Source organism: Xyrauchen texanus, chromosome 29 (assembly GCF_025860055.1).
Source record: "Xyrauchen texanus isolate HMW12.3.18 chromosome 29, RBS_HiC_50CHRs, whole genome shotgun sequence".
NCBI lineage: Eukaryota > Metazoa > Chordata > Actinopteri > Cypriniformes > Catostomidae > Xyrauchen > Xyrauchen texanus.
In genome coordinates, this window is record NC_068304.1 from 19,110,968 (window position 1) to 19,137,691 (window position 26,724).

At 40.5% G+C, this 26,724-nt stretch overlaps 1 protein-coding gene across 3 annotated transcripts in view; it reads left to right on the forward strand.

Moving 5' to 3' along the window:
* Positions 1-26,724, forward strand: part of LOC127623383 (zinc finger protein 423-like) — a 195,218-nt gene that overhangs the window by 156,443 nt on the left and 12,051 nt on the right. For all 3 annotated transcript variants that reach the window (XM_052097824.1, XM_052097827.1, XM_052097826.1), the window contains 2 exons: positions 4,801-4,932; positions 10,347-10,462. In XM_052097824.1, the coding sequence (XP_051953784.1) occupies positions 4,801-4,932; positions 10,347-10,462 (248 nt within the window). The remainder of the gene's footprint in view (positions 1-4,800; positions 4,933-10,346; positions 10,463-26,724) is intronic.

The following is a 26,724-nucleotide window of genomic DNA, read 5'->3' on the forward strand; positions in this document are numbered from 1 at the left end:
CATGCATGAAGGTCGGTTTCTGTAGGGTAGAGGGATCCAGCATCCTACTGTTATGTAATCTGATAGGAGATTCCAAGCTGGTCAACTCCATATGCCATACATGTTTGCCAAAAATATCTGGAGTCGGAGACTCCATCCCGTTTGGCAGCCAGATAAAGAGAGAGAGTGTTCCGGACATATTTTCTGCAGATAATAAGAAACGTGTGAATCAGCCCAACAGCCAGGAGAGAGTCATGAGTTAGTGTCTACACACTAGAGATGGGCGTGTTTAACATACAGTAATGAGTAAGGTATGTTTTGAGGGTATGGGATGAGCCAGATCAATTCAAAAAGGGATAGTTCACCCAAAAATGAAAATTCTCTCATTATTTATTTACCCTCATAATATTCCAGGTGTGTATGACTTTGATTTTTCTTCACCAGAACACATTTGAAGACAAATAGAAAAATATCTTCACTCAATAGGTCCTTAAAATGAAAGTGAATGGAGATTTCACTTTGGAAACTTGTAAACAGCGCTGCTCTTCCGGCTGTGACGCACTTGCCTCAGTTCTCACGTGTTTCAAATGCCAATGTGATTACGTCATGTGCAGACTGCTGCAGAACGGAAGCATGATTTATGGTTTTAAAAAAGTACTTAAATATTTATCTTTTTCACGCCAAAAGTGATTGTTTCACTTTAGAGGACATTAATTTAACAGCTGGTGTCGTATGGATGACGTTTATGCTGACTGTGTTTGTCTCTTTTTGGTTTCAATAGAGAAATCTCCATTCACTTTCATTTTAAGGACCTATTGAGTTAAGATATTTTTCTATTTTTCTTCAAATGTGTTCTGGTGAAGAAAGAAAGTCATACACACCTGGAATATTATGAGGGTGATTAAATAATGAGAGACATTTTTGGGTGAACTATCCCTTTAAGAAAGTTTAGACACCTGTCTGAAATTTTCATTGGTCAATGGCTGCCTACATCAGAATGAGAAGTTCTCAAATGTCGGAGCAAATCCTTGCACCTTTCCTCTACGCCCTTCTAACACAACATCACGATTTATGTCATTGGATTTGCACATAAACTGTAGTGTGCAAGCATCCCTTTTTGCTCTCTGTATCTTTTGTCGAGTCAACGATGGTGCTCATACCGATAGGTTTAACTTTTCTGATCATGAATGAAATGTGTATTAAGAAGATGTTGTGGAGTCACCATTAGTGTCTGTGTGCATGTACGGTTTGAAAGTAGAGAGGTGGCTCCTGGAATTGTTTCAGCAATGCAGTACTCTGTGTGCTTGTGAGTAGGTGCTTGTATGTTTGCAAGAAAGAAAGAGAAAAGATTAGGAAGTAAGAGCCCTTGAGACCCGCTAGCCCTGCAGTAGGAGTGTGTGTGTCCACGTGGGTGTGTGCGTGCGTGCGTGCGTACGTGCCACTGTGTGTGTGTGTGTGTGCACTTGGTTTTGGCCCACATTGCCACCCCCACCAGCACGGGTCAAGCTCAGCATGCTGCTGCATCTCCCATCTCTCCCTCTCTGAGTTGCCATGGCAACACACCTTGAGCTCGCCCCCTAGAGAAGCCCACTACCTCCACCCTTTTTCACCCTGGCTCACTCCCCTCCTCTCCCGCAGCTCTCCCGATATGCCTCTCTACTATCCGGGCCATCAATCTGCTGGCTTGGGCCAGAGGCCTCAGGGCCAGGCGAGAGGTGCAGGGCCACATGGGATCCGCAGCTACCATCTACACAGCTCGTTTGTGTGCCAGTACATGCTACAAGGGGGTGATGGCTGGAAAGAGAGAGAGAGGAGAAGAGGACGGAGGGAGGGGCATTCTCATATAGATGGGCCTGTCCCAAAGGAGCAGCACAGGCCATGGCGCCACCTGGCTCCCCCTGGTCAATTAGCTGGAAGCACATTGGCCAAGCTTTGCAGCAGCCACTGCATAACTGCAGTGTTTGTGTGGAAGAAGGGGCCTGTTGAGTTGGTGGAATAACGACCACATGAATAATGCCTCCATCCATCGCTTATTCATTTGCTTTCCACCTATCCATTTGTGTGATCACGGTTTTCTTTTTTCTATCCTCTTGCCATTTCTTTCTCTCCACCTCCCTCCCTCCCTCCCTCTATCGATGTCCTGGAAAGCCCTAATCAGTGATTCTGTGAATGTGTAGCAGCTTCATGCTATTTCTCAATTAAGATGCTGCATACCTTTAGAGGAGGCCAGTTTTTCCACCTTCCTTTTTTCCAGTTAAATATTCTCTTAAACTCACATCCCTGCCTCTAGCTGCCTACTCTACACCTTATATCTCTATTCCTCCCTAACTCCCTCCCTCCCAATCTTTCTCTGTTGCTTAACATTGGTTCTAATAGGTGATGAATATGGGGAGAATTTCTTTGAGATAGGTCTTTGAAGGTTGGGCCACAGTATAATGTTTAACCCCTCCCCGCAGGTCCTGTAATCAGACACAAAGTCCTATATAAGGTGGAAAACATTTTATTTTCAGTCTACAAATACCGCCATGTAATGCATACCAGCTGACATGCCAACATACAACATACCAAGCATCAATTATTTTCTAGATAAAGGGGAAGGAATTCTGAAATCTCTTCGGTTTGCCTTTCATGACGTTTCGCATTGCTTGTAAAGTCCTTTTGTTCTTTTTTTAACCCCCAGTTCATTTCAGTTATGAAAGAGCGTGTTGTTGTCATGCACTTCCTAGGCCCTCTGCTGCACTCTGCACGTCTGTCTTCTCCTCTTTAGTGGTGTGATGGCTCCCCCAGCACAGTGCAGTCCCCCACTCAGAGACCTCTGTGTCAGCCTCACTGATCAAATGCTCTCCCTGACAGCACTAGTCTGGTTTGCAGTAACAAGCAGCTGTAGTCCCAACGTAGCCCCATCACTCTCTCATATAGACACACACACAATAAAGTTGAGAGCTTAGTGTTTCTGTGCAGACTGGAAAATAGATGATGGAGCATGTTCTGTACTTACTGTAATTCTCTCAGAGAGGCTTACTTTCACTCCACTCAAACACACATACAGATGCACGCATGCTCAAAGGCCCCTTGGCTACCATTACTTTGTGTTGGACAGTCCAATTATCCTCTGCTTTCTGCTTTCTTTAGCAGAATTGCCTTCTTCTAACTCTTCTTCTCTCATTTTCCCCAATTTCTCACTTTGGTGTTGCTTCCCTCTTATCCCTATCCACTTTATCTGCATTTTAGATCAAATTTTGTTTATCGAGATGATCTCACCTCATTCAATCCCTGCCCCAAACTAAAGCAGTCTTCTTTCAAAAAGGCATTTGACATATTAAACCCAGTCATAACCTCTGTCTGCTGCTACTTTCAATCTCCCAGAAATGTATTTTGTTTCTCTAACACTCCTTTCCTAATATTTTGTACAATTTCAAATTTTGCAGTTGCTTCGTTCTTGCCCCTAACCCTTTACATATAATTTGGTTCATTCACATCCATGCAATAGGTCTTGTTTTGTATTTCAAAATGATCACTTGTCGCTAAAACCCTGCCCCCGAATGAGAGCAGATTTTCTCTCCAAAAAGGCATTTGACATATTAAACCCAGTCATAACCTCTGTTTGCTGCTGCTTTCATTTGTCCAGAAAGGAATCCCCCCAACGAACACCCCCAAGCGCAATGTCTTTTAGGAGGCTGTGGGGGAGGACAGACCAAAGCGGTGCCCTTGCCAATCCTTCCCAGAACCCCTTGCTCTCGCTGCCCCCTCCATCTCCCCTCCTGCTCCTTTCAAACAGGGATTAGAGCACCCTTGTGTGGGCCTTTTGAGACAGAGCGGAGATTGAAATCGGTAGAGGTGGCTTGTGGAAGGGAGGGGTAGGAGGTGGAGGTCAGGGTGATGGCAGGGATATACGATTGAAGACTTTATTAACCCTCTGAGCACCCTGTAGCTCAACAGCAGGGCTCCTTGAGCCTGTCTGTACAGGCCAGCAGGACACTGGACGCTTGGGGAAGGTGGGGTCTGGGACATGGTGCTGTGGTGGCATCTACCTTACCCCAGGCCTCAGTTTGGGGCTTTGGGGATTGGAGCAGAGCGCGGGTGGGCCAGGCTCAGTCCTGTGTGGCGGATGGGTGATAAGACAAGGGCAGAGGCATCCAGCCAAGATACAACACCCACCTTTCATCTGTCCCACACCAGCAGGGGGCGGCACTGATGTCACTAAGGCAGGCTTAAAATAGAGCAGTGGGCAGAGGGAGGGCACAGAGCCTGCAGCACTGGGGGGGCAGCAGGCAATTACCGGCCGGGAAAGAGACGGCACTGGGCAGAGGCGGGGAGGAGGGAAAGGAGTGGGAGGGGATGCGGTGGTCATACTGTCCAGAGTTGAAGATTATTGACCTGGGACCACAAATTATGTGCAAGACCAGGAAAGAATGGAAAAATAGACCCATTCCATCAAGAGACCAAGACTCTGTTTTTTACTTGTTATTAAGATCTTTCTTGGGTGATCTGAACCCCAGTTTTCAGCCAAGATAGATCTTTGTTTACACCTGGTTGTTACATGTGTCTCAAATGCATCTGCTGTGACCACTTGTGATCGGATCACCTAATATTGATCTCAATTGTAAACAGGATTCTATACAATGTGTATGAGTTATGTTTCATGTTATATTTCTAGCTATCACAGACAACTAATTTGTACAATGTTGTACCTCACAGTTTGGCAACATGTGTCATGAGCTACTCTGTCACTCTGTCTCTCTCTCTCTCGCTCTCTCTCTCTCTCTCTATCTGAACCTTGCTGGTATGTGTAACCTGTTGTATCATACTCTTGTGTTGCAGAGGAAGGCATCAATCATGAGTGCAAGCTGTGTAACCAGATGTTTGACTCTCCGGCCAAGCTCTTGTGTCACCTGATTGAGCACAGCTTCGAGGGCATGGGAGGAACCTTCAAGTGTCCTGTCTGCTTTACAGGTGAGGGTCCAACCAGGGGGTTGACGGGGTTAAGGGCGTAGGTTCAGGGGCAGTCAAAGAGTTGTGTGGCATGGGGCAGAACACACACTTAAGGCCCAATCGTACTCTACGGAAATACGTGAACGCAGACGCATCTTGCTACGCAAGCTTGATTTCACACGTCGCTGCTTTGTGAAATGTGTCCGCATTCAATTCATAACACAACGCACTGCATTCTCAGAATTGCTACAAAGGGCGCTAGAGCAGATTTTCTTCTTTCAATCAACAACTGTTATGGCGGACTTGGGCAGCAATTTGAGTTCAATTTGTTTTGAAAAATATCTATAAATATTTTTGTCCAGTCCATTCAAACAAACTTGTTTTTTCTCCGTGTCTCACCTCAATCCTCAACTATGGACTCATCTACCACATCCAGGCTGCATCCAAAAAAGTAGGCAGCTGACTTGCTGCCTTATCAGGTAATGGCTTAACTGACAGCTGTTTTGAATGAATGGAAATCCAAAGGAACTGGTCTCCGATCAGTTTGAATAGCACCTTATTTTCATCCTGCTTCTATATATAGTCTCCGAAGGCAGCATTTTCCTGTTTTGGGACACAACGCTGGTTTCATGGACACGCCTAAAAATCTATTGCCCTCTTGTGGTCTGAGGTTTGTATCCATCAGAGCAACGCAAGAGCGCATGTAATGTATGTTCAACAGGACCACTCGTTGGCCATGTGTTGGCCAAGCGCTTGCATTTGCGTATTTGCGTGAAGTATGTTTCAGATTTTACACACAGTCCTAGTAATTACAGGGTAACTGCATGCAGCTTACGGTCACTTGGTCATGCATGTGTCTAACTGAACTCATTTAAGCATCATTAGGCACAAACAGTCTCACGTGCAAAAACACGCACATGATCCCTCATACACAGTCCTGTATGTATGGAGTAATGCACAGCCACACAGCCCAGAAAACTGTCCATCTAGGAGTGTGAGTGTGTTGAACTGATTCATGTAAACTCGTCATTTTCTCATACTTTATGAAGCAGATATTAAAGGGCACCTATTATGGCATTTAAAATGTTCCTAATATTGTTTTGGGAGTCCCCAACAACAGTTTTACATGCATGCAATGACAAAAAACACTTTTGTTGTCTTATAATATGCATTTATGTTTACCTGATTTGCTCACCGACTCCCAAATGATTCGTTCAACGACTCATTTTTCCAAACCCCTCCTTTGCGTGACGCTAATCTGCGGCCCATCACCGCTTTGTAGTAAAAAAATCAAAATCAGAGAAGGAATTTGAGTTGATTTATGTTAGCGATCATAGCCCAAAGTTCGGTGGCAAACACCCAATCAGTTACTGTTTGCGTTAGCCCAACGCATAAACATATTGGTAAAGCACTGCATTACTACAAGTTATTGCTCTATTCTTTATGACAACTCCAATAACATCGACAAACATTTCACATATTTAAAAAAAATTGACATTGGAGACCTAGAAGCTGCGCTGAGCGTAACTTACGCAACACACACAAATACTTATTAAGCATGCTAAAAAACACATAAAAGCAACAATTATTAATAATACTTACAGGTTGTGATTCGGAGGAGGAAGCTGATCCAAATAAACTTGGTACTGAACATTCCTTCAGTATCAACCGGTTCGCGAATCCACACTTGAAAGCATTCATGTTCGTAAAGCAATCGTCATTAAAATGACGTGAACACGGCACAAGGTTCGGGCTATACTTGTGTGGTATAGTTGTAAATATAAACTCTAGCCACTGATTCTTCACATGCTCATCCCTGGGCAGTGAAAAAAAGGTCGCTTTTGATATGCACTTCAGAACACAGCATCTTGCTGTCGACATTATGTTTTCAAGTTTTCCCTGGTGTCTGCGCGCGCAATGATTGGGGCTGCCAATTTGATAATTTTTCGTCTTGACGTCACAACGAAAAGGAAAATGACTCATTTGGAAAACGATTCATTACATTGACTCAGAGTCGACTCCTACTTTTGAGAGACAATAACTTTTTTTACGGTGAACTTTCATATATAAAACTTTGAAGGATGTTTTTGTTTACTTAAATCTATGTTACACACTACATGAAAGGTAATTTTCAAAATTCCATAATAGGTGCCCTTTAAAGGGATAGTTCACTCAAAATGAAAAGTGTCTCGTCATTTACTCACCCTCGTGCCATCCTAGATGTTTATGAATTTCTTCTCCAGAACACAAATTTCAGATCTGTTGGTCCTCACAATGCAAGTGAATGGTGACCAGTACTCAGAAGGTCCAAAAAGGACATAAAGGTAGCATATAAGTAGTACAAATGACTCCAGTGGTTAAACCCATGTCTTCAGAAGCGATATGATATGTAAGGGTGAGAAATGGGTGAGAAGTCCTTTTTACTGTAAATCTCCACCTTTAGACCACCCCCTTACCAGTAGGTACCTGAATGTGAATATGAAAGTCACTTCCACACTAGAATTGGGAAGTGAAGGTGTAGATATATTGTAAATAAAGGTCTTAAGTATTGATCTGTTTCTCACCAACACCTATCATATCACTTCTGAAGACATGACTTTAGTCATTGTCACATGAGTCATTTGGATTAATTTTATGCTACATTTATGTCCTTTTTGGACCTTCAGCGTTCTGGTCACCATTCACTTGCATTGAGAGGACCTACATAGCTGAGATATTCTTCAAAAAAATCTACATTTGTGTTCTACAGAAGAAAGAAAGACATACACATTTGAGATAGCATGAGGGTGAGTAAATGATGAGAGAATTTTCATTTTTTGGTGAACTATCCCTTTAATGATCTCAAAACTTTCCTCATATCTTGATCTCTCTTCTCTTCTCATTTTGTCTACTTTTTAACTTATTTTTCTGTCTCTTCATGTCACTTCTCTTCACATTTTGTCTGTTCATGTCTCTTCTTGTCTCATGTCTCTTCTTATCTCACGTTTTGTCTCCTCATCTTGTCTGACCTCTTCTCTTATCTAATTTCTTCTCTTTGTTTCATCTCTTCGTCTCATCTCATCCTCTTCTCATCTCTTCACGTCTCATCTAGTCTTTTTACATCTGATTTCTTCAAATCTTGTCTCTTTGCTCTTTGCTCTCTCTCTCTGCTTTTTCCATCTCCACTGCTCACCCCTTCTCTCCCCTCCATTCCTCTGCTCCATTGCTCCTCCTTGTCCTGCTAATTGAACTGAATTAACTATTAAATTCATTGTTCATCCTGTTGAGAGAGAGGAAAGACAAGACATGGAGTTTCTTTCACTGTAACACAGATCAACTCATGTCTCATGCCTTCTGAATTCAGATAAGATAAAAATAAATATATTCAGTACATACTACCGTATATGAATCGAGATCAGTTCTCTCTTGACTTAAGTTAGAAGGAAAATATTATGACACGCTCTTATGCAGAAGCACACAATGGGTAATAAAGTTTAACGTGGCCAATACAGGAGGCTGCGATTGGTGCAGACGCCCTGTTGAGCTGATTCTAAAGCTAATGAGAGCCGATCTTCCTGCTGTGATGCCTGGTGGGACTCATGACCCCTGGGCAGATTGAGCTCCTGTCAGACGCCCCACTTTCCCTGGACCAGAAAGAGCAGCAGTAGAATTGAAAAATGAAAGCACAGTTAACTGGTTTTGTCAAATCATAATGTCGGTTTTCATATGCAGAAAGGAATTGTAAAGTGAGGGACTTCATTATCTAAGTGGCTGTGGTTTTCTGTTAGCCAGTTGTCGTGCTGAATGTCTTCGAAGTGAGCCGATCTGTGTGTGTGTGTGTGTGTGTGTGTGTGTGTGTGTGTGTGTGTGTGTGTGTGTGTGTGTGTGTGTGTTCTGGAAAGGAGAGGTCAAAGAATAAAGGGCAGGTTTATAGAAAAGCAGTGTAATCTGCTTCCTCTCTCCAGGGTAGGGCCCTCCGTGTACGTGTGCTTTTAGTTAAACAGGCCCAGTGTGTGTGTGGATCTTTACTCACACTAAGTTTGAAAGTCACTTTGGACTGTTTGTCAGCTGACCTTTGGGTATCAGAAATCATTACTAGAGATTGTCAACATTAAAGAGTGGTGTTAGAGGCCATATTGTCCCGACTGTCTCTAACCCAGCAACATACAGGTGTCTTATTTGGTTTAGGGATGGGTCACGATGCTTGACTAGTCGTCCAAGAACCGACTAGTCAATTATTGAGGTTGACTAGTTTATCTTGATTTTTTTTACTTATATTCTCCTTCTTATATCTCTTATATAGTCTGTTTTAACTGTTTTTTTGTTGTTGTTGTTGTTGTTATTTTATGTTTGTGACAGTGTTTTAATTTGCATTCAGAAGGACGTCGTTGGCCGCTTTGTTGCGTCATATGTTTTTCAGTGTCCCACCACAGGAGTTGCATTTTTACGGCATTTACACGAGTCTCGTGACTCTGCTTTGTGTTCCATTCTGTTATGCTTCATCTAGATGTTTTTTTTAACACAGAACACAACCTACGTAAACACTCCCTAAGCAACACGTCCAATTCGAGTCAGGTGAACCCCAGACCAGCCTACAATAATTATACAGGGCTTTCTAAAAACAATCCACCAACTAGTCTATTTTGAATATGTGTAGTTTTGCAAATCCCTGATTCCACTCAGCTTGTTTTCCTTCGTCCATTGACTATTCATATTTTTTTCCTTCTTTCTCAACTTTATCATCAATTCTACAGTTCCTCTCTCTTTCTACCACACATCTTCTTCCATATTCACTGTATGCTTTATTCGTCCCTTCCGTATCTCCACCCCTGTGATCTAATCAGTAGTTCTTCTCACCTTGTCCATCACTCTTGTCTGCCTTCCACACCCTCCTTGTGGCTTCATTCTCTTTCTTTCTTTCAAATTTACAGAGTTGTTTGGCTACACCACGTTTACCTCTTTTAAACTTTAACACTATTCCTGTGTGGCTCATGAATAAGTAAACGGATGCCTTCTCCTCCAGGGACGCTCAATAATTCATGTGTGTCTCCACACACAGCAAACTTAAGTTTACTGAAACAAAAAAAATAAATAAATACACGAACGGAATTTAAAGACACGAGGAAAGAGGAATGATTTATTGATAAATATCACAAGGTCTGGTGGGGATGCTTTCGTCTGCCGGCTGCCTCTGTCTTTCCCTCCAACTCCTTCTGTCATCCCTCACTCTCTGAAAAAGAGAGTTTGAGAGCTTTTCATTTGAGAACACCCCCCCACCCCAACCCAGCCCTTCCTCAGTGCCAAAACATCTTCTGAAACCCAATAATGTCATTATTTTTCTTCTCCCTCTCTTTCCCAAAGCGTGAAAGCTGATTTCACAGCCGATTCTCCATACATTTGGGTTAAGCGCTCTGGCCATTAGTTTTAACTTCTCTTTTCCTCTGTCCTTCCCACAGTGTTCGTTCAAGCCAATAAGCTGCAGCAGCACATCTTTGCCGTCCACGGGCAAGAGGACAAGATCTATGACTGCTCCCAGTGTCCACAGAAGTTCTTCTTCCAAACTGAGCTTCAGGTTTGTAATGCAGATCCACACAACAGTTCACAGCATACCAAAGGGTGTCAACATTCATGGCTTTCTAGAATATATGCAAACAGAAAATAGGTAAATAATATTTTCACACATGCGAATGGCGAATTAATTGAAAAATATACTTGGCATTTATATTTCTTGCCATGTACTGTTTATTATTTATTAAAAAAATAGTTTTTATCCCTATACCAATGGGATTACTTAGTTATTTGTTCTTGCTTGTTTGTGACATAGCACAAGTTATTGTCACTCGAGGTGAGGTTCACTAGACAAAGAGAAACTGGACCTGTCACAAATCATGAAATCACTGTAAATTTTATTTTTAGATTTTAATTTCAGTGCCTTAATAAAGTTGATAGAAGATGTGTGAATCATGACAGATTTTGTTTTTATATGTGAGAAGAAAGAGAATGTAGTGTGATATGAAATACATGAATATAGATTAGCTATGTAGAAAACTGGTAGCCTGGTACAATGGTTAAAGACACTGATTTGTGGTAATTAAACAGAGAAATTTGACTGCAGAAAGCTATGATTGACTAATCAGAATCCAGCATTACAGAAAGATGTGAAACATTTTGTAGTAGCAAAATATGAATCCACTTTGTGAGGTTTCATAGTGGGACTCTGTATTCGATCTCAGTTAGCCATGATAGACACAGATCACATCTGATAAGGGATTTAAAGGAGAAAACAAGGTGCATCCTTAAGCCAGTAATGATTAGACCTATTACACTGCAAATTAATCACACAACCTTCTGTGACTGCTGGAACTCACAGACACACACACACACACACACACACACACACACACACACACACACACACACACACACGTTGGTCTACCTATCATTATGAGGACTTTCCATAGACATAATGACTTTTATACTGTACTGTCCTCTAAACCTAACACAACCCCTAAACCTAACCCTCACAGAAAACCTTCTGCATTTTTACATTTTCAATAAAACATTGTTTAGTATGATTTTTAAGCGATTTGAATTATGGGGACACTAGAAATGTCCTCATAAATCACATTTATAGCATAATAACCTTGTAATTACCAGTTTGTAACTTCCAAAATTGTCCTCGTAAATCACAAAAACATGCACACACACACACACACACACACACACACATATATACGTCCACCTATTCTTAAAGCAATCATTCTCATTCACATATACAATGCATATCCAAAATCTTTCATTCATAGACATTCTGTGCTCACACACAAGTACACACTTGCTATATGGTAGACTGTATACTAATCACAGCTCAGATGCTCTAGAGCGGTTGTACAGACAACTGTATGCCCCACAGTTTCAGGCTCAAGTACACAGCCTGATCTGAAGTCTGACAGTTCATCAAAAGGCGTTTGGCTACTGTAACAATGTAACACTCTTTGTCCACATGACATTATTCCATATGAATCTTTTTTCTCTCCCCTTTTGCTTCCTCACACACACACTCTCTCTCCCTCTCTCTTTCCATTTTTTTGGTCCTTTTTCTGTCTCTCTTTCAGTCTCTTCTGCTCTCTCTCTGTATCTCGATCTCTCTCTCTTTCTTTTCTGAAGCCTTTATCTCAGTTCCCTCAGGGAGGCCCTGAACACTTAGACTGACACACACACACACACACACACACACACACACACACACACACACACACACACACACACACACACACACACACCTCACTGACTTTACTAAGTGAGCACTGCCACACACATTTATAAAATGTATATGTTTTCTTTAAAATTCTTGTTTTATGGTACTTATTTTTGTTTAATTCTCCGTAGTTACTGTATGCCTCAAGGTGTGTTCACACTGATAGCGATTTCATCGCTGGTTATCGCCAAGCTGCTGTAGGTAATCCTACTCGACTACAGTATCCACATACATTACAAGGCAGATAACATTAGCTCCGTTCAGTGCACTCCCATTGGTTGAAGCGTTGCACATCACTGCTCATTTGCATAAAGTTAAACTGTTCAAATTTGTTGCTTTTTCAATGGCCGTTCATTGTGCCTCATCTCTCGGTCAGGAAATTACATTTTGTTGCTGCTAAATGCGGTCACTGTTCTGTTTGAAGTTGCTGGAGACCCTGAAAATACACACTTCAACTTTAAGGAAGCATTTTTCCCTTCATTGATGTTGCTGGATACCACATATGGTTCTTCATTTGGCAGGTGTTTCACATGTTTATTGCCCAACAAAAATATGTTTTTGTATAGAGATAGACATTCTGGTAGCTGTGGTTTGGTTGTAAGCACTGCTGTATGTTCCTGACCTGTGGTAATGATTCCCAGAGGAGACAGTCATGGCAGAGCAGTGTGACACATCTGCTGACTCAAGTTTAGCTGGAGATATCACAGAGCTGCGAGGTGAAAAGTAGTATCAATTTAAGCACCAATTCAAATGCAGACATCTCAGCCTAGCCTAAGGCTCCGGCAGGATTTAAATCACACACACAGACACGCACACACATATGCCCTCCCACACAGTCCATTTTTAAGGACTAAAACTAAATGTGCTGGTTTGAAAAAGATACTGGTAACTGGTTGAGTTGATTCACCTTTAGGGACTTGTCTTTAGTAATGCAATCTTACACTCTGACATAGGGCTGTACAATTAAACGAAAATATTCTTGATTACGATTATGGCTGCCAAGATTATGGAATCATGAAAACTGATGATTACAGTGTCCAATTTAAGTCTTCTCTTGTTGCGTCAATGGTTTTTATGCAGTTGTTGAGTATTCTAACTAATCACACTAATCACAAGGCAATGGCCAATCAGAGATGCTTAAATTAGTCCTCCGTCTGATTAGTAGGGATGGCAGATAACACTTATTTTCTTTTTTCGATCAGATACCAATAATTTCAAGTCCAATATCATCTATACTGATACCAATACCGATACTTCTATTAAATAGATTTTTTTTGCGATTTCTATCCACCTATGTGCCCCTAAAACGCTCTTGTGTGTGGAACTACTTACTTCTGACTCGGATTCAGCATCTTGCTCTGAGACAGCTCAAGACTTTGTTGCTAGTTCTAAAACATCACTTTAGAACTAGCAACGGAGGATTCAGGTTTGTGCTGCTTTACAAAAGCACTTACTGGAGTAACAAGTTAGTGTGTTTGTGTGTGTGTGTGTGTGTGAGTTTTTTTTTGTTGAGGGATCCAAAGAGAGAAGCTAAAAAACTGTGTGATTAACTTTATTTTTTGCAGCTCTCGTCAGAAGTAACATCATTTCAAAATCGCCAAGATGTAAGTTTAAGCACTTCTCAGCAACAGCGAGTGTCGCCATATTTCCGATGTAAACCTTAACAACTATTTTAACCCTACTGGAACACTGGTGACTGTTATGATGGCTCTATTTCTTGCTCTCTAGATAGTGTGTGTGTAATCTGTATATGTATGTTTATCCACATGGTGTGTGAGAGCTTAATAGTGGGGGAGGGTATCATGAGGGTGTTTCCCATAGATATTTCAGATAATACAGAAACTGTTGTATTGATCAAATATATCTAATTTTGATACAGCTCAAGCCTTCATTGCTCTTTTGAAAACGTCACATTAGAACTAGCAATGGAAGATGCGCTGCTTCTTTTGTTTGTTTGTGTGTGTGTGTGTGTGTGTGTGTGTGTGTGTGTGTGTCTTTATGTCTTTATTTATATGGTTATTTTGCTGTGGAACATGTACAGTGTGTGTGGGTGAGATGAAAGCGAGAGAGAGAGAGATAAAGAGAGGGATCCCAAGGACACTTTTCAAATGAAACTGAAAAAAATGTAGGATATTATAGACATTGTTTGTCATTCTTATCCGATTTACTTAACCAATGTCTTTGTTTTATTTGGTTATTTTGTTGTGGTAACCTGTACGGCTCTTTGAAATAACTGAAATAATTTGGCATAGTGATATGGAACCGTTATGCGGTCAAGACCTGGTACTACTTAATAGCCGTGCATTTACTTGAAATATAATTGCACACCTTAGAATGTCTGTCACAAATCAAAATCAAGCATTCAATAGACTCTTGGTATATTACTGAAGAAACTTCACCTGACACTCGAAAGAAGCTTTAGAACAAACGTGAAAAGCAACTGAACCCCAAGTTGCTCCCAATGGCAGGCTAGCACCTTGCATGTCATCTCTGCCGCCATAGGTGTATGAATGTGTGTGAATGGGTGAATATGTCACAGTGTAAAGCGCTTTGAATACCGTTAAGGCTAAGTGCAGATAATTTACCATATAGCAAAGTTATTCAGCTTAACTGTTCTAAGGTTTTTTGAAGGTCTTGCCAACATAAAAATATGGCATGAATGGCATATTTCATGAATCACCAACGTTATCATCACGTCTGCTCCAATGAAACACATTTGCCCTACAGCTGCTATTGGTAGATTTAAAATGATCACAAATCACACAAACTCTGATCCCAAATGGCTGTTTTTAATTTTTTAAGTGCAACCACTGAGACCAAATATGATCTAACGATGATCTTTTATGAACATGATTACTATTAAATGATCTAAATGGATGAATGGGCACCTGTCTCGCCACCACTGCACTTACTGAATGCACTAAGTAACTTGGTACATTTAAATTAGCTGTTAATAAGTTTGAATATTGAATATGTCATATTATTTACTGTACGTGGACCAATAATTTAAGTAGTAATTTAGCAATAATTTTATTATGTTTGTACCATAGATATCCATTTAAAATATATTTTATTAGGCCTAAAATTAATAAACATTATTACAAAATGTAATGCTTTAAAAAAACTGGGGCGCAACTTATATTCATCATTGCAATCTGCTATTCTGAAGAACCGCTGGGCTGCCTACTTTTGGACATCACTGTTATTTAACCATTTTATCAACATTAATAATCGCTATTACGATATCAAGGGCAATAATCGACAATTATGAATTTTGTCATAATCGTGCTGCCCTACTCCGACAATATCGGCACTGTTTATTTTCTAGCTACCTATTCTGATATTTGGCAATTGTGTGATATGTGTATCAAGACAGTAACCAAATATTCAGGATTGGCGAGGACCAAATGTGGAGTCATCAATTGAAAAACCCTTATCAGTTGACCACTAAAGCTTCATCCTACTCGATGTCTATGGTTATGTAAGGTTTGCACATTGAGACATGGTGCTCATATGGGTAATGTGTTCGAATTTGGCTTGCACGATTTCTCCATCGTGTTTCCCCTCTAGTCCCATGCAAAGTGGTATAAAGGCCAAACATGAAATAAAGTGAATGCAAAGAACACAACAATATGTCAATGCACCATTGGTAGGTCAGTGCCAGGAGCCTTTATACAAAGGCTATTTGCTCTCTCTCTCTCTCTCTCTCTCTCTCTCTCTCTCTCTCTCTCTCTCTCTCTCTCTCTCTCTCTTTCTGTCTCTCGCTCTGTGCTGATTATGGGGCAGACAGATTGAGTAGGGGCAGGGCTGTGAATAACTCAGCCCACAGTGGCTGCCACAGGCTGCTGGGGTCAGATGCATCCTGCCTTACCCCAACTTACATTCATCTTCCTGAGCTATGGTCCACCATCCCTGCAGCTCCCTTCAGTAACTGCCTGTCTTGCCTGGCTCTCTCTGTTTATGTTGGTGGGTGGGTCTATATAAGTAGCAGGGTGTGAGGATAATAGCTAACTCATATGTGACTTAATAATTTGGGGGCTTGTAGGGGTGTGACCTAAATCTCCTGCATGGCTCAAACACCCCACCTCTCAATGAGCCCCCCAACCCCCAACCGTGGTGTGACAGTGATATAAGGCCGGCGGCGCTGGGCATATGGCCGGTCAGTCCATTTAGCAGCAGGGGGAGCGCTGGACCCTGTCGGTCACTGTCTGCCTCACCCTGAGGCCGGCCAACCGAGATACTTTCACCAGCCCATGGCACAGCGGGTACACCACCCCTTACCATCACTCTATCCACTCACACCCCCTGCATCCAGTTTAGGCCCACCTGAGTGGTTACGCAACTGAGAAATAGAGCAGTCAGATGGACTTTCAGGGGGACAGGTAAATAATTACAGCAGGCATCTTCGGCAAAAGCCAGCCTGATCCTAGTCTCAGACTTAGGACATATCCTCACTAATCTGTTTTAATTTAAAAACTCTGTTTCCTAACGTCATAGTTTTCCAAAGTATGCGGTAATGGAGAGCGTTTTCAAACACCATTCTAGTGTGGATGAGGGGCTTCAAGTGTGGATTAAAACAAATTAGTGTGGACATTGCCTTGGACAACAAGTCCATGAAGCGGCTGCAGTTTTTTCACTGACCGTCTAATACTTATTGCACACAGAACTGGAAAGTACTTCCTTGATGTGACAAGCTGTGCTCTGATTGGATTTACACTATGTCTGAGAGTAAGAACATATAGGTTTATTTTTCAGTCCACTTGAAAACAAAGTTATGTTTACAAGGTACCAGAGTCATACAAAGAGTGCTCTTGAGGTAGCTGTTCTTGAAGTTGGTTTGCTCATGATAATGCAAAATAGTTTGTACTTATTACTTGGTACAAACTATTATTTTACAAACTATAATTTTCCAGTGTTTTCAATGTAACGGTTAGTAGAAACTGGTGAACCATTTATTCTATTAATTTTATTTGTGCCAACCTACTATTGTGGTTTTATACAAACCTGCGAATAAAAGCATGTAAAACCAAAATTAACTGTGGTTGGTAGCTTTACATCTTGGTCTGTCTCTTCCTGTCTTAGTGGATGGATCTTGGCCAGAATAAGCTGCAAATCAGACCAGACCTTTTCTCGTTTAGTTCACGATTTGGTGTCATGATCCCAGCTCAGTGATCAATCCAAACCTTATGCCTAACCCATTCCTGGTTTTACCATGCACCTGGCCAGGTGAACTGAGACTTGATTGTGTGTGTATGTGTTAATAAGACTGAATGGATGGAAGACTATGCCCCTACCCAGCATGACCTCCCAGTGTGGCCACACTAAGGACCACTCTGCCTTGATCCTCACCTTCCCAAGAGCCGGTGCAAGACACGTTACTGCATCATCCCCTCTCCCTAATGGCAAACTTTGCTTGCATCCTTTATCTTCTCTCTAATTCTTCCTCCCTCACTATCGCACTCCCACCAACTCCCTTCCTCAAAATGTTTCCAACTCTCTCCCTGTCTTATTCTCTTTTTATGTCTCTCATTCTTTCTCCCTTTCCCATTTTCTTTTTTCTTGCTCCCAGAAGAGCCAGCCCCCATGCATATTTTAGCCCCTCTGTGTTGCCCCCACCCACCCCGCTCTCTCCATCTCCCTCTCTCCTTTCTGCCTCTCCCCTGTGCCCCATAAATAGTGCAGATGTAAGCTGGTAAATAAGTGATGCTTCGCCCCGATCAGCGCTGCTAGACCTACTCTGCTGGATTCAAACTCCTTTTGTTAGAAACTTCAGAGACTTTTTGTGAGTGTGTGTAGATTTTCTTTCAGTTGTTATTTTGTTTCCCCAGGTGAACCCCTTACCGCCCACCCTTTGACCCTTCCATAGGCACTGCTGTCACTCTCTGACAGCGTGCCTCATTTATACACACTGCTGCATCTGATTGAGCCCTCCAGGGGGCACTGCTTTTCCCCCACGCCCTGTATCCCTTCCCCACTGGTGTGTGTGTGTGTGTGTGTGTGTGTGTGTGTGTGTGTGCACGTGGGTGTACGGCATTTCCTTTAGTGCTATTTAATATTTAACCATACTCAGCCGTTTGGATGGATGTGTATGTATGTGCATATGAATAAGGAAGAGGGGAAGAGGGGCTTAGCGCTTGTTTGTTTGTTGATGTCTTCTTACACCCCCACCCCCCCCAACTGACATTGCGAAAGTGCTGAATATTTGAGGGCTGTGAGTTCTCATACAATGCTGAGTGAAGTGATGTAAGTGGGCGGTGTTCATCAGGGCGTACACGTATACACTCGCTGTCTCACACACTTTCAATTTTTCACAGAGCTGAAGGAAAATACAGTTTTTTACAAAGTCAAATTTCCAACCCTTGGAGATGAAGCAGACAGTTTCTTTCAGCCTTAAAAGTGTGCAAATATTGGAAAGTGACAACAATGAATTATTAGTGATGCTTGTTAAGGCACGTATCACTATTACTATTATTTAAAAAAAACTGAAACCCTAAGTATAAAACTTTAAATTTGTGTGTTTTTACTTTTCTATCCAATTGGATATACCATAAAATAGGCAGAAAATTCCATAGACTTACATTAAAGGAGAAACAGGATCCACATCTAAGAACCAGAATGTCACAATGATTTTGTTTGGGTCTCTTTTGACTTGGGTCATTATGTAATTAACTATCAATACCCTAGCAACCACTCAGGAAACCCTAGCAACCACTCTGAACACCATAGCAACCACATTGCAAAGTGTTAAAAACCTCTCAGAACAATTTTGCAACCATGTAGCAATGCCCTGGCAACCATCCACAACATCCTAGCATCGTGATGATGCACAAACACAATTTTTCTTTAAAAAAATGAACATTCTTTTTGCCTATTTAACCCAGATATGTAAAATAAATTAGTTATAAAAAATGTAGACGCATCAAAGAGTTTCAAAGCATCTGGTTTATTTGTGTCATAATGTTGATGGAGAATTCATCTGGTGTGCTTTGAATCTGGTTTTGTGTACTGTAGATATTGATATACTGTAGGTTTCTATTGTTGATGCTCATTTTTATTAGTGCCTGCTTGCATGTGTGTGTCTGTCCCAGCTGCCCTTGCGTCTGGAGTGGCAGTGTACATTATTAGAGTGGGGATCTGGGGGGCTCTCTTCAGAGCTTTAACCCTAACACACACACACAAACATACACACACCTACAGCTCCTCAAATCCACCTCACCTGCTACTGATTTGCTGGCTGGTTGAGGGGTTGTCAATGGACTGCAGTATAGTATCTCCAGCTAAAGCTATGAGGCCTGTGTTTAAAATAGCTCTCTCTCAAAGACCATGACGTCTCGTACTGCTGCCACAAAGAAACAGGTGCGAATTGTGGAATTCTGTTGGGGTCGTGGACATAAAGAGTTTTGGTCAATGGATCTCTCTGATGACTTAGTGCTGTGATATGATCTGCTAATGTTGAGAACAGGACAAATAGCTGGAACTTTGCCATGAGTTGATAATGAGTGTGAACTAATGAAACCATTCACTAATAGATTCGGTCATCTAAATGTGTGCCATTCGTAATGTGTTTTTTGAGGATCTTGAAACAGTGCAGACAATAAAGCCACACTCACACTAATAGATTTTCGTTTGAAAATTAATTAATTCTGCTATGTTTATGCCTCTCATTTACACTACTGTATATTTTCCTTCACCAAAACTGAGCGTTTAGAAAACGCTCTCCATTAGCGCATACATTGGAAAACATTGTTCATAGGAAATTAATTACATTTGGTAATAAGGAGTACATTGTGGTGTTATGGACTTACACACATATCCATACACATGTTTCCAGTGGAAATTCTCCAGGCGGTGGGTGGCTGGTAGGCGCTCGAGTAAACTAGAATATGAGGGGACATGTTTAAGTTGTTTACCTGTTTGCATTTGTTTTGTTATTCTGCCCTTGCTGAGAGAGAGATTCAAACAAAGTTCTAACCTGGTGAATTCAAATCAAAAACTCTCACCATGTGGCAGCACTAATCTTCAGAGTAAATCAACACATTCACATTCATTTATTTCAACATGGGACACCAGTTCGAGCCACGTCCATGCACGCAACGTGTTTTTGTTGATATCAAAATGAAGTAAATGCCTTTATGCAAATTTTTTCACAGCCCTACCCACACTCCTGATTCTGTCACGAAATACCCCCGCTTGGAACAATCTATAAAGTCGAGAAAAGAAGGGAGGAGGAAGTAGAGGGAGAGTGAACTGCAGCGGGCTAGCACATAGGGAGATATGGTGTCTGCTCTAAATTAAATAATTTGAGGACTGGCATGAGAGAGTGAAGAGAGAGAGAGAGACAGGGAGTGGGCAGGGAAAAAAGAAAGAATGAAGAAAAAGAGAAAGATGTCCACTGGGATAACTATATAGCGTTTTCTCATTTGTCTCTCATGATAGCCTGTTCCTTTAACACAGACAGTGAGAGGGATATGGTGAGACACAACATAAGAGAGAGCAAGAGAAAAAGAGCTGAAATTAAAATGTGAAGAAAACCGAAGAAGGGGTGTGTGGGTACGGCTCATGCCCCAGTCAGAGATGACAGTTGAGCAGGGTTGTGCTGTGGCGCTACAGCTCCGTGCTGCGTGGTGTGTGTTGTTGTCTCGTGTGCGGGTTGCCAACCCGGGACTGGAACTGTCGTAGCTGACAGTGACGTATGAGTCTAAGCGCTGTCAGTGAGATGACTCTCGCTGCTCGACGCTCTCAACGCTTGACGCACACGTGCACGCATGCACACTGAGCACAACTGTGATTTGGAGGGATTTGGGAACTGTGGATACTTCACTTTGGTTGTCTTGCTCATTAACATAGCATAACAGATGAGAAGGCTTTATCTCAAGATGTGACACTGGAACCACACTCGTTGAACCTCAAAATATAGCAATTGCGGAAGTGCTATGATGGTATTGGTGTTATGATGGTCTTGATTCCAGTTGGCATTTGGTAGTGGCATCTGGAAAGAAAAATCTCACACTGGATTAGAAAGGAGAGCAATCTGATTAGTCCCATCAATCTCAAGTAGTAGAGAAAGCTCTGGTGATACAATTTAGAGGGAATTGGTGCTGTATTGCTTCCCACTAATGACTTGGACTAATGTTCTGTCAATGGACTTTCCATTGAATAGCAGGGGTTAAGTAGTTTTGTGATCACAAAAAATATTGTGTTGCTCTATAAAGAATAATGTTTGTCTAATGATCTTTCATATCTATGTCGCATGTAGTCACATACCGCAAACCATTTTCAAGGATGAAAGTAAGAGTGCTTGGTAAATCGTTTCAGAGATGGAACAAGTTATATCATAAGATTACATGGACAGTTATTCATATTTTTATTTATTTTTTAATAATGTGCACCAATGAACTGTGAACCATTAAAATGAATAGGATGAATATTGATTTTATGTTGACTTTCATAATATGTGACAGGGGACGTATTATGAAAAGCAGGATTTTTCTTGCTCTTTTGAAATTTTTTAAAGTTCTATGTTAACAGACTCTAATGTTCAATGCAAAGCTTATTCCCCTGCCCACCAAGACCATTTATAAAAACTAAGATGTGAAAAAGGATAATGCATGTGTTACAATTATCATGACCACCCACATTCACTCAACACCTATTTAGCAATAGACCCGTCCTGATGAACAACTCCGTCAAGTACTCCAGTTAGGCGGAGATTAGCCTATCAAGACAGATTCCAAGAGTCCAACATTACCAGCCCACTTTTTCAGATGTCTTGGTTCAGAAAGTATTTTACGCATTAATTTTTCCATAGAGATTTTATAAAATCCTTCATATAAAAAAGATATAAGACATTAACCAAACCAATCATCTCTGAGGTGAATAACAACATTACAAACTGTGATTTGAAGCAAAACATTATTATAAAATTGGATAAAAAGACAAAAGTGCATGTCTGTGTACTGAAGTTGAAAATGTGGAACGATGACTTCAACAGAAGTACATTCTATTGATTACCAACCTTGGAGAACATGGTAGGTCTGTCTTTAAAGGTTTATAAGTTATTAAATATCTATGTGCCTATGGATAAATTAATGGGATTTTTACTACTGAAATCTGTCTGTTGCACTCTAACAACTTGTGTATGTCTAGAGTTAGAGAGAACACATGAAGTGGTCGTGTGAAACAAAATTGCAGCTGTTTTTGGAATGAGAAACCTTGACTAACATTATAAGTGGACTTTAGGGAATTTAGTTTAGAATATGGCCCCTTAAAAGTTGTCTGCTCTCTCCTTTGTCTTTCCGTCTTTCGCTCTCAACACACACACACACTGGTAGGGGTCTCTTTCAACCTGACGCTTTCGTTCAGCAGTTGGAGTCTGACAGAACACTATAAATCACAGTTCTGTCAGCACACCTCACACACTCTCCTATTCTCTTTTTCTCTTCTCGCTCACTCTCACTCTCCCCGCCAGGCTCACATATCGTTGTGACAACAAAGTGTTGACGTTGACTGACTGTAGATAACACACACTAGCCCTCTCACTCCGTCTCTGCATGCTGCATCGTTCACCACGTAATGTGTTTCCACTCTTGTAGTTTAAGGCTGCTTTGGAGTCAAAATCGCCTCCCTGAGGGAAAACTGGGTTTTAGTGAGGCTATGACATGGAAAGAGTGTGTGTACTGTGAGTGCATCTCTGAGTGGCAGAACATGGCTAGCGTAGCGTAGCCTAGTGTTTGCCTAGCGTAGAACTATCACCCATGATACGGTTTTACTGAGGCCACAGAGCTCATCTAGCATTCGAAACCTCCACACTTCACAGATCTCATAACAGCACAACTGTGTCCATGTCTGTCTATGTGTGAGTGCATGCATGCGTATGTTGTTTTTTTATATGGACTCTGTGTGTGTGTACTGTATGTAGCCTTGTTTGATGCCTGCAGAATGTGTGCAGTTTTATATTAGAGACTGACTATAGTACGTTGAATTTTAAACCCTCACAAAAATGAACCTTGCTAACCATATTAGTTATTTCAAAAATACCACATTTAATACAATAAAACTGTGATAATTTGGTATTAAAGAAATTTTGAAGAACCAACATGACAAAAAAGATTATTAAGTCAACATGAAAGCATTCACAACCCATTTTTCTTAAGTGAAACAGGATATCCAATTAAATACAAATTAACACTTTATTTTATCCAATAGAAAAAGAAGTAGTCTTTATGACAGGCAGTTGAATGGGAGAGGTTAAAAAAAGGGGGCTTGGTGTCGTCAGCTGAAAATTAAAGCTGTTTAAGAGGATGAAAGATTGTGAAGAAAATGTTTTCCCTTTGTATGTACATGTATGTGCATATAGAGTGCAAACAGTTTTGGTTTCATGTTGATGTGCGAAGTTCTAAAACTGCTTAAAGGAGATCCTTTATTAATTGACCCTTCGCTAAGCTTCATTCCCCCTTGGTTATTGTCGCTCGCTCTGACAAGCTCTGCAGATCTCCCCATAGGAATGAATGGGAGATTGCCATGAACGGCACATTTCTCTTAAATGGAATGGATAATATTTTTACAAGGGCTGGAATGAAGAGTGACATTGTAAAGCATTTTTATCTAACATTATTTCTTAAATAAATTGTGTAGAGTGTGAATCAGAATTGAGTCAAACCATCATCACAGTCACATAAAAAGACAAAAGCATCTCTTTATAGCAGAGGTATGTAGTAACACGCTACATTTACTTCGTTACATTAACTTGAGTACAGTTTTGGAGAAAATGTACTTTTAAGAGTAGGTTTAATAGTGGGTACATTTTACTCTTAAGTAAATTTCTAATAAAATGTTTTACTTTTCATTACAATGGGCAGCGTTCCTTTCATTACATTACTGGTTTTAATAAAATACGTTTTAATACATTTATTAATAATAATAATTTATTGACAGATTTTTTTGAATGGGACTTTATCGATAGTGGAACTTTACAGCCCCTGGAGTCTACCACTGCAGCAGAAGCGCGCGCTCAAAATAAACTCTTTCATTCGTCATGCAATGCCTTCATTTTAAACCAAGATAAGTGGATATTTCAAGATTAGAATTGCAGCTTAAAAAAGCTCGCTGCAGGGAGTTTTGGCGATTGTGATAACGTGAGCTTGTCTGTGGTGATTCTGTAACTATGGACTCTTATGACCTCAGTTTCACACTGTAAATGTTTATATCAGTGCTGAAATATACGAGTGCCTACAGTATCAATCCATGTAAACATCCGCGTTAAGTGTAAATGCCTTCTCCTCTGCCTGTCGCGTTTGTGCGTAACTACTGGAGCGCATCTCTGCTTGTGCACACTGCACAGCAACTTTGAATTTGACAAATGCGGCACACCTTTCTTATGGACAAAGTAGAACAAGCACTCAACTTAAGCCTAACATGCTTCCAAATACAGAGACAAGGTGCAGTTTACCCTTACTGTACAGAGTTAATTATCTAATTACTTTCTTCACTGAAAATACTGTAACTACACTGAACTACCAAATACAATCCATACAGTATTTTAAAAAGCTGTGAAATAGTGGAGGTAGCCATTAATAAAGCATGACCTTGCTTTCTTTTTTTCAGCATTATAAATGATTGGGCCTGTGTAATGTTGTTCAAGTTTTTCACCGTAATAATAATAATAATAATTAGAAACTGGTTTCAAAAGAAAGTCATACAGGTTTGGAACAACAGGGATTTTATGATGAATGATGAAAGAACTTCCCATAATAATAATTATTATTAAATGGTTGTTATTATTATTATTATTATTATTATTATTATTATTATTATTATTATTCTGTAATACATGTGAAATGTGTATTATGTAATGGATTATTGGAGATTCAATTTCCATTTAGTTAAATATGAAAGTAAATAGTTACTCGCTACTTGAATATTCTATTAATTGGATACTTTTTTTACTCTTTCTCAGGTAATTATTAGCATCACTACTTTTACTTCTACTTGAGTCATTTTATTTTTACTTGAGTACAGATTTTGGCTTCTCTACCCACCTCTTCTTGATAGCGATTACAAACATCATAACATTAGTGTTAGTGAATAGATCTGCTTATAATGTATCGTAACACACTCGCCGTGACGCTGTGTACTCTTTATTTACAATCACCTATACTAAGAAATGAATCAATTCATAAATGAATTCATGTTAAATTGTTAGATTTAATTTACCATAGAGGAAATGTAGGTGTCCTCGTAGGTGTCCTCGCTGATGTTATACATGCTCATTTGGGAATGAGGAATGACACATTTGAATCCACAGATTGCTCTTCTCAATATTTATTTAAAAAAAAAAAAAAAAAGAAAGAAAAAAACAGTACGTTTATCATAAATTCCAGCTTAAAACGACTTAAACACACATTATTCCCATAGGTTCTCATTGTAAAAATGCAAACACTTGTCAGAGAAATGGTGGAGGGGCAACAGTTTCTAAGACATGATTATCAAGAAACGGTTTTAAGGTAGGTCTTAGCGAAGGGTCAACTGAATTATGGATTTACATTAGTAACAATAACTGTAGTAACACATTTCAATAAGGATCCATCTGTATGCCTGTCATGTGCCCTTGTTTCATGCTTGCAGAGTATGTTAAATGTTATATTAGAGACAGCCAACAGTGTTTGTTGACTTTTAGATATTGCTCTGCTCATTAGAAATGTTTCTCTAGATTACATCATTGAGCTGGTTATGTACATCATCACTGTATAATTAATCCCCTGTACATTTAGTATTTATTTGGCAACCTGGTGTTTGACAGAGACATACTGATGTCGGTTATACAGTATGTATGAGTGTGAACAGAGCATGTTTGAGAGCATACGGATGTGTCTGTGTAGCAGCTATCGGTGTGTGATGAATGTGAGGAGGACGCTCTGGAGTTTGGAGGTGAGGCAGTAGGTCAGTAATGGTGGAATCACTCCCTCTGCTCCTCCATCTTAAAGAGAGATCCATTACAAGGCGACACAGATTTTGAGTGTTATCACCTGTACTCTCCTCTCCCTGATGCTCAGACATACAGTATAATATGTTTTCTAATCCGTATTAACATATTTTATTGTCTGCGCTTATTAAAATACCTGTTAGTCATACATTTTTTAGTGGTCTTTTTGCTAGTTTTAGACCAATGTTTATATACTCTATCATATATATATGTATACAGTTGAAGTCAGAAGTTTACTGTACATACACCTTAGCCAAATACATTTAAGCTCAGTTTTTTTTTTTCACATTCCTAGTGGGTCAGAAGTTTACAAACACTTTGTTTGTATTTGGTAGCATTGCCTTTAAATCATTTGACTTGGGTCAAACATTTTGGGTTGCCTTCCACAAGAAGTTGCTGGAATTTTGTTCCATTCCTCCATACAGAACTGGTGTAACTGATCTAGGTTTTAAGGTTTCCTTTTTCGCACACGCTTTTTCAGTTCTGCTCAGAAATTGGATTGTGGTCAGGGCTTTGTGATGGCCACTACAATACTTTGAGTTTGTTGTCCTTAAGGCACTTTGCCACAACTTTGGAGGTATGCTTTGGGTCATGG